Raw genomic sequence first — 9,285 nt, forward strand, 5'->3', positions numbered from 1 at the left:
TCGGAATTCTACCTGGGAATGTTTCCGTTCAACAGCGGCAGATAAGACGATTAGGCTACTTCGTGTGCGCCATTTGTATGTCCGACCCGCCTCTGCCGGAGGCGCCGCCCACGGCCTCAAGGGACTTCAGAAACTTCATCGCCTGCTGTTTGCAGAGGGATCAGAAACTTTATTCATTCCCACCTTTCTTCTCTAGTTCTGTTGTTTTAATTTGTTCAATTTCCCATTGTTTTCTCGTATTTGGGTGAGCCCAGAATGATGGTTGTCTTGTGATTGTCTGATAGTTGTGCATCCATGTTTAAAAATGTATGTTTCAAGAAAATACGAAGGAATGTTGTTCTGAGGGAAGGGGAAGAAGTGGTATGGAAAGATTCTGTTTCTTCAATTATGTGGTATTTCACAGGTGGAGTAAAAAGAGGAAAATATTAAAATTACATAATTGACCCTCTATTTAACACCAACTTGACGGATTAACAAACAGAGGATTATATTGAGTAAAAACACAAAAGTCTGGGACTGCATTAGGTCACCAAAGTCGTTTAGGACGAAATTGAGAAAAACCACTATAGTCGAGGACTATTTTGGGTATTAGAATTTACTTGAAGAACAAAATACTTCGCTACGAACAAATTTGGCTTGAGCACAACAAACTTAGTATTTGAAATGTTTAAATTAACACTCAAACTAAAAGTACTCGAGATTTGATACTTGCAATGCTTAGATCTGTATACTTAACTTGAAATACTTGATGTTTGAAATACTTAAACTTGAAGTGTTTAGATACTTGAAAATTTTGAGATACCTTGCTAGTTGCTACAAACAAATTTGACTTGAACGCAACAAATTTAATTCTTAAAATACTTGAATTTTGAATAGTCAAATGTTGATACTTGAAATGTTGAGATTTGAGTATTTGAAGGATCAAACTTAAAACTTGAATACTTGAAAATTTTCAAACTTGAATACTTTTTTGAGTACTAAAAACTTGAATACTTGAATATCTTCTTTTCTACTCTTCACTTTCCTCTAAGAGGGAGGCTTTTATTTATAGTAGAGAAAGCATTATCATACATTGTAATAGAGTCAATAGTATTCAAAAAGAAAGCATTATCATACCTTACATTTAAAATTTGAATTCAAAGAATTTTGAATATTGAATTAAAAAATATTTGAATATATTATATAAAACATTTAAATATATCTTGATTGCTTATAACTGACTGACTCAATAATTTGATATGTATACATGACAAGAGTTATACAATTTATTGATTTAATCACCCCTATCATTTTAAATGGAGATGTCTAGATAAGACTTTAAGTGGCATAATGGTTTATTTATAAACTCGAAAGACCCTGATCGATCAATTTAAAATGGGAAGTGTTATGATCGAGCGAAACTCTCTAGTAAATCAATTATTTCATAGTTTACCATAAACTCAACCCATGTTAGATAACTCATGTAACTCTTCAGTCAGTTAGAAAGGGAAATGAAATCATGGAATGAAGGCAAAAGAAAGAGATGATATTAACAACACAATATGAAAGAAGCAAGCCCTTCTTCAAGTTCACAATTAATTGCGACTTGTAATCTTCAACAACAAACATGTCACAGTATACAAATTTGTTCCTATTTCAAGTTGTGAGATCAGAGAATGACCAATTTATTCATTCATAGTAAGAATGTTTGGTTATATTGCCCTGCCCATTGCCTCTACAAAATCAACAACCCATTCCACTACTTACAAGTTCTTCCAACCCTTTTCTCAGCCTCTCCGACGCAGCTCGACAGTCGTCCTCCTTCAACCCTCCGAACGAGATCCTAACGTAGCCTGGACACCCACTAGAGCTTCCCGGGATTAGGACTACACCGTGCTTTCTGGCTAGCCAGCGCACGACTTCAAAGTCGTCCAGGTATTTGTCTGGAAGCTTTGCCCACAGGTATATCGCCCCTTCTCCCCCTTTCACAGCTTCCTCGCCCAAAGGCGACAGTGCTTCTATCAGAAGCTCTCTATTCTTCACGAGGTTTTTCACCTGATCGGTTACCCACTCTGGCCCCACTTCCAAAGAGTGAAGGGCCAATCGCTGTGAAATTATGGAAGCACAGATGGGTATGTTGTCTTGGACTTTGAGGAGTTGAGCTGTAAGCCCATCGACTTTTGAAGGGTACGCTATCTGCATATCCATGAATCGAGTAAGGCTAACGAGTAAACTCATTAATGCAGTGAGCAAAGAGTGGCATTGATAAAATGATAACAATCTACAATCAAATCCATAAGTTTTCGAGTTATAAAGGGCAACACTTACATATCCAACGCGCCATCCCATCATCCCATAAGCTTTAGAGAAGGAAAATATATTGACGATGTGATTGTCCTCAAGGCAAACATGTTTCCTACCATCGTACATAAAATACCTGGAAACAGGACATATTAATAGCAGCGTGCAGTTGTTTTTATCATATGAACAATTTGCACTGAGCAAGAACAGACAGAATAGTATCATTGGAGATGCTTCTGAACCACAAAACAGTAATAGCGAGTATTGATAACCAACAATATGGGAGAACTACAATAGTAAATTTGCCACATTGCAGACTGCTTCATAATCGACACACTTTCTATTAGACAAATTAGAAACAGCAGCACAAAGCCGTGTTGCTTCTAATGCATTCATCTAGAATAGCTATATAGCAGAATTAGAATCTATGTAGAAAGTCGTCAACATCTTGAGATAAAGTAACAAATAAACGTCGGCATTGAGCATTGCAGACACAGAAAGCAACGACTTACTCATAAGTATTGTCAACCAAGAGCCAACACCCCGCTTGTTTGCATAGATCTGATATCCTCTACACAATATCAAAATAGAACCTAAGTTATATACGCCGTTAAAAATGTGAAAAAAAAAAAAAGAATTATCTTACGAACTCCAAGAATGAGTTGGAGCACCAACTTCATTCCAATGATGTATAACGCAAATCAAGTGCATTTGACCATGTTACACGGGAGCACCCAGGAAGACTCTGATTGACTGACCTTGAGAAGAGGCTCTGGGATGTAGGTCCCAGATGGATTGCCGGGATTTACCACAGTAACAAGCTTAGGTGTTGGTACGGTATTCTTGAGAGTCTTCTCCAACCAATCTGACAGATAAGAAACTTCATTTGATGGTTTCCAAATATAAAAAGCAGCAATAATTTCGGTGCAAAACATTTAATCTGATAAGTTGAAGTTCTGTTATGTTGTGCCCAAAATATCATATCTTTTTTCCCGCCTCTGTAAGCTCAAACAAAACTTTTTATGCCAAGGTCTACATAGAAAGTGTTGGTTTTGACGGGGAAAAAAGTCAACGCTTTTGGTGCAGAAATTCAGATTTGACTGAACTGTACTCACTCCAAACGACCATCGATTGCAGAACATTAGGGACAGTGAAGAAAATAATTACCAAGTTTAAGTAGCAGACTCCAAATATCATGCAATCTTTTAGAAGTGCAGTAAATAGCAAGGAGGCCAAACCAATTAGTAGAGACATGAAAGGAATTTGAAACCCAACATTACGATGTACTGAAGATGTACTGTCTCAAAACTACAATCATACTTACTTCTGACTAGTAAACGTAAATATGAAAATATCTGAGGCTTTTAAGGAATTCAAAATTTAATCATTATAGCTCAAATGATCCATCCTATGGTGTTACAAACCTGCATCAGGATGAAGTGTGTTTGGATGGCCAGGGCCCACCAGAATGTCGGTAACACCTGTCATCTGGAACGACATGTATGCATTGAAGTAGTACGGTGCAAACATGACAACAGAGTCCCCAGCATCACACAGTGTGAGGACGAGATTCACAAAGGCCTGCAATCATATTCACGAGCATGGCTAGGATTGGTATGAGTAACCCAAAAAGACCAGATTCACTCTTCAGAAAGTAAGCAAGCCCAGATTTTTATCACATCGTAAACATATATAATGGAGCTCATTATTGAGCCAATTAAAAGAAGAGCTTATGTACACACCAAAAAGACAATGAGGATAACTGAGATCATAAAATTCAACACACAAGACACTTGCGCTTTGCAGAAATCAACAGTTTTCCATAGAAAGCGTAGTTTTCTCAAGAAACCGTAGTTTTTGATAAAGAAAAAACATTCAAAAATGACCTATAGAAAATTTTATGAATCATTAGCATAATTCAAAGTAAAAAGCAAGAGAAACACCTTAGGTAAACAAAGCAGATTGTGATCATAATACAAGAAGAAAGCAAGACATCCCAGTGCATGTATATGCAGACTGGAGCAATCAAGAAACAAGACAAATAAAACCAATTTTTTTTACCTGAATTAACTTGGTTAAGCAGCAAGCAATAAACTCAGTAACAGATTATCAGTCAGATACCTGGTTTGCACCAGCAGTAACCATCACAGACGATTTATGTAAGTTATTTTCTCCCTGCAACTGAAAAACAGTACCAAAGAAGTGAGGAAAGATTATTCAAGTAAAATTAATGATGCTGTTAGATACGTGTTCCAGGCTACATTAAACAGCTTAAAAGACAAAATGAGCTCACAATCATGACAAAGTCTTCATTGATGGATCTTTACAAAAATAAATAAATAAATAAATAAAACAAGCCTTCATAAGTTATATTTACCAGAAACATAAATTAAGTACAATTCCACAAACCATAGATAGTGTCATCCTACAAGACAATAATACGGTGAATAACTCTTCCCAGCCTACAACTCCTTGTTTAAAAATGTTGCATAGCGCATACGAAACATTCAAGTAGAGGAATTGCAATTGATTAATTTTACCTTTTTCATTAATGCCTCCCTGAGCTCAGGAAGCCCTTCATCAGCACCATAACGACTGATTGAAGGTTCCTCGACAAGACCTTTCACCTTATCCAGTGCTTGCTTGGGTGGTTGCCAGTACACAACTCCCTACACAAATAATTTAATATTCAGGATGCAAAACTAACCAGTGGCTTGCCCTTTCTACACTATCTCACTACGCAAAGGTTCATACCAGATGGTATTTTGTCATTTCTTAAACCATCACCAATGTACATTGAACAAGTTAATAATATTCAGTTGATGATTACAGCAAATATAATCACAGCTTTTCTTGCTGTGAAAAGCCCCACTTTACAACCACTGAGTTTAGAACTTATACAACAACAAACTTTACTGAATACCCTAAAATAACTTTGTAAGTAGAATTGTGTTAATCTCAGGCAATAAGCAACTGAAACACTTAATATGGTCAAAAATCATATTTTACCAAAGAAAACTGGTTGAATAGAGATTTTGAGAAGAAGAAAGAGCATGAATTTCAAACACTCCATGATAAAGTAAAAGCTTTAAACCAAATGAAGGGCAAACCACTAAGAGTTTTCAATTTCCAAAGTGGACCAACAACACAAAGCACAAAACAAGCAAGCAGAAACGTTGGAGAAGGTAAACAAACCTGAGCCAGAGAAATACAATCTTTAACTCCTCGGATCAGCTCCTGTATCTGCAAATCACAACCACAAAACACCCATATAAAATAAATCACACATTTCAACATTAACACAGAGAAATTAAACCGAAACACAAAAGTAAATCAATTTCAGTCGAGGGCATTGAGAAAATCTAAGCTTTTTACCTGCACCATAACAGGCGTCTCTGTTAGCACAGCTCTTCTTGCTAGCATCCCAAATGAACCCATCTCTCCTTCTCTCTCTTTCTCCAATAAAACCGGCCCAGAACTCAGAAGTAAAAGTAGGACTTTTGTAGCAGAAAATCTATCTACCAAAGTCCCAAACTTTGTAGTTGGGTAGAAAATTTCAAGAATTATATATAATTATAAGAAGGGAAAAAAAGTGCAGAGTGCAGAGAATCGATTATAAAAATTAGTTTATTAATGATGGCTAATTGGCTATTATCTTATTAGATTGGATTGGAAGAGACGACTTTTATAGCTGCAAGCAAATACAAATCTCAAAAAAGGTCAAGCCAAATACGCAAATGCCAAAAAGACGAAGAACTTTTTCTACAAGTATCCTTGTACGCAAATACGTTATATGTCTATCCCGACTGTCTCCTACCTTCATTTTCTAGGGTTTTTTTTTTCTTTTTTTTGGATACCCCACGAGATGATGAAACTCTCTCATTGCGATTGTTATAATCTTTTTCTATTTATGAGTTGTTGACCACAAATTTTAAAAAAAAAAGTATAACGTAACAAATGATAATGGTCAAATTATTCACTCTATTCTACCAAAAATGCAATTAAATATTTCAATTTTCAAAGTGTACAATTATGTCATATTACATTTCAAATTTATACAATTAGACTAACTAGATTATTTCCTGAAATTACAAATGCAATTAAACAATTCAATTTTTCAAAGCATACAATTATGTCATTTTACATTTCAAATTTATACAATTTGACTAACTAGATTACTTTCTGAAATTACGGAACACAATCTAGAAAGTAGTCAAATTACACAACTTTAAGGTGTAATATGACATAATTACATATTTTCAAAATTGAGTAGTCTAATCATTTTTTTTTGAGTTTATTACCGATTTGCTCCCTCAACTATAAGGCCGGATTTCACCAATTTAGTCATTGACTACCAAAATTCTCAATTTAGTCCTCAACTATGTTTTTTTTACACAAAATGTCCTCAGTCTATTTGTACGATCAAACTAGAAGGGTAAATTCAGTATTTTAAAAAATCATCATCCTCTCCCCTACCATTAGCATTAATCATATTTCTCATTAAGTCATAATATCATTCATAGCTAAACATCACATCCTTATTATCCATAGACCATACTATTCCATTATTAAACCATTATCAACGTGTAGTCATTCAAAACCATCTTTATAACATCATCAATATCTTATTGGCTTAAAACATCATTAATCACATCCAACCACCACCAATAAGCACCATCAAATTAGTACCAACTTAATCATCATCAACAATAACAATATAATCTTACCTAATCCTCCCATGCCTTGTCGGATCTGAGATGTCACTGTCGGCCACCCCAATAGTCAGACAGCTTCGCCGGAAAACAAGGAAACCATGGTCATCGATTCCGCTTATTGCACTGCCGGGAGAAGCTAGAACTTGCCGATCTGTCGCTGCCGCTCACTACCAAGAGAGCGCCCCTATTCAGTTGCTGCTCTGCCCGTGTAACACCCCCAAAAACGGCCTATTTTTTTTTTCTTATTTTCACCAATTAATTAAGTAATTCTTAAAACAAAACTTAGAATGCGGAAACTTTTCAAAATCTTATTGAGGGCATTACCGCCACACTTAGGCAACCACAATACCTAAGTGCTAAGGCTAACTTAAATAAAACCAAAACAAAAGAGAATTACAATTCTCAACGTAGTCTTTAACAATATAAAACATATTAAAGTCTTGAATATTCATAACATTTATTTCTATATCCTCTAAAGCATCAGGTTCTATCGCTCTCATAGCAGTATACTTCATCATATTTCTCCTGGTACTCAAACAAACAACAATTACAACAACAAGGAAAAAGGGGTTAGCATAACATGCTAAGTAAGGGACTGCCTGCCCCTATAAAAATATTTTAAATAATAATTATTTGATAAGGGAAAAATACTTTACCAATTCCAAAGCTTAGCTGCAATACTTTTTAAAAATATCAATTTTGTAAATATAAGGTAAAGTATTCATATGGAACTTTTCACAATATCATCACTTACAAAATTTTCTTATATTATTTTTGTGCCACACTTGCACACCACAAAATACATATGGAAGCAAATCAATCACACATAAATGGGACAGTGTCATTTATTCTTAGGCCCTAGTGAACGGTGTTTCCCACACAACCGAGCACTCCACACTTTCCCATTTCTAATGGAAACTGGACTCTAACATTAAGTGTGCACACCCCCGAATGAGGATTCCAAGCCTCAACGGGAAGTTACAAGCCCTAGTAGTCAGGATAAGGTTTCTACTGACTACTCCTAAAATTAGGGTACACAGACCTTCCTCAACAGGACACACCATAGTGCCCTAGTACCCGAGGATTGTTCCATACGGGCACTCCTCAACATAAATATAATCCAAATAACATACTCACAATTTTCATAATTTCACAATTTCACATAGCTTCCATAAGTTTGAAAATCTTTTATATGCAATAAAATATAGCCCTTAGGCTCTCAAAATCATTTGTCCAAAACCAATTAATCAAAAATCCCAAACTTGTTCTTAACATAGGTTATACCTCAAAATATTTCCATAAGTTTTGAAACCATATTTTTGACATACTCATGCTCTTTAAAAAGCTCAAATTTGATTTGGATCAACTCTGAATGCATATTCATGATAATTTGCCCTTTTGAAAACTTCACCAAACTTTCATTTCTTATTCAAATAATTCAAAATTCATATTGTGACCAAAACTACACACTTTGTCACTATCAACATACATACGAAGTATATAATATATATATTCATACGGTATACTATACACTTACACATACATTCATATTGACATATGGTCCAAACAATTAATCACACAAATTTTATTTTATATATATACATGTACATACACGGCCATACATTTATACATATAAAAATTACTAATTTATATACTTATAGGTACATACATACATAATCAAATGTATATAACCAAATTTTCTTGCACACAATAATTAAATAAAATTTATATAAACCTATATATATGCATAGTACAAAAATACTTGTTACCACGCAATTGCTTTACATAAGCATGGGATACAATAAAATAGAATTTAACACAATTCATATACACTATAATCTACACCCAATACATAATTAAATTCATGCTTAGAACTAGTCATATTGAGTGTACAAAAATTATAATACAAGTATTATTCTCTTTATAGATACATACGCATCACCACATAAATTGTGTATAAATAATATAATAATTTTTTTTAGATAAAGCTACGTACGTATCATATAATATATATCTATATTTATTGTATTCTATTTTTTTTATCTGTAACCCACCGTACCAACATATAAACATACTAAAAAAATATTTTTGTTTATATATATAAATATATATACTATCCGTATATAGTAACTAACAAAATAATAATTAATTTCTTTTTATATATAAAATACTGTACGTACATACATCACATGATTAAAAAGTTTTATATATATATATATATATATATATATATATATATATATATATATATATATATATATATATATATATATATATATATATATATATA

At 34.0% G+C, this 9,285-nt stretch overlaps 1 protein-coding gene across 1 annotated transcript; it reads right to left on the reverse strand.

Annotated features, from left to right (window-relative positions):
- Positions 1-1,504: 1,504 nt before the first annotated feature.
- LOC116006920 (aromatic aminotransferase ISS1) lies at positions 1,505-5,980 on the reverse strand. The gene is made up of 9 exons (XM_031247441.1): positions 5,656-5,980; positions 5,476-5,523; positions 4,821-4,949; positions 4,402-4,461; positions 3,705-3,861; positions 3,039-3,145; positions 2,793-2,851; positions 2,308-2,416; positions 1,505-2,175 (listed from the first exon to the last, which is right to left on the reverse strand). Exons 1-9 carry the CDS (start codon positions 5,716-5,718, stop codon positions 1,723-1,725), a joined length of 1,185 nt encoding a protein of 394 aa, XP_031103301.1. The 5' UTR covers positions 5,719-5,980; the 3' UTR covers positions 1,505-1,722.
- Between the last annotated feature and the right edge of the window lie 3,305 nt (positions 5,981-9,285).

This window comes from Ipomoea triloba, chromosome 15, assembly GCF_003576645.1.
Source record: "Ipomoea triloba cultivar NCNSP0323 chromosome 15, ASM357664v1".
Lineage (NCBI taxonomy): Eukaryota > Viridiplantae > Streptophyta > Magnoliopsida > Solanales > Convolvulaceae > Ipomoea > Ipomoea triloba.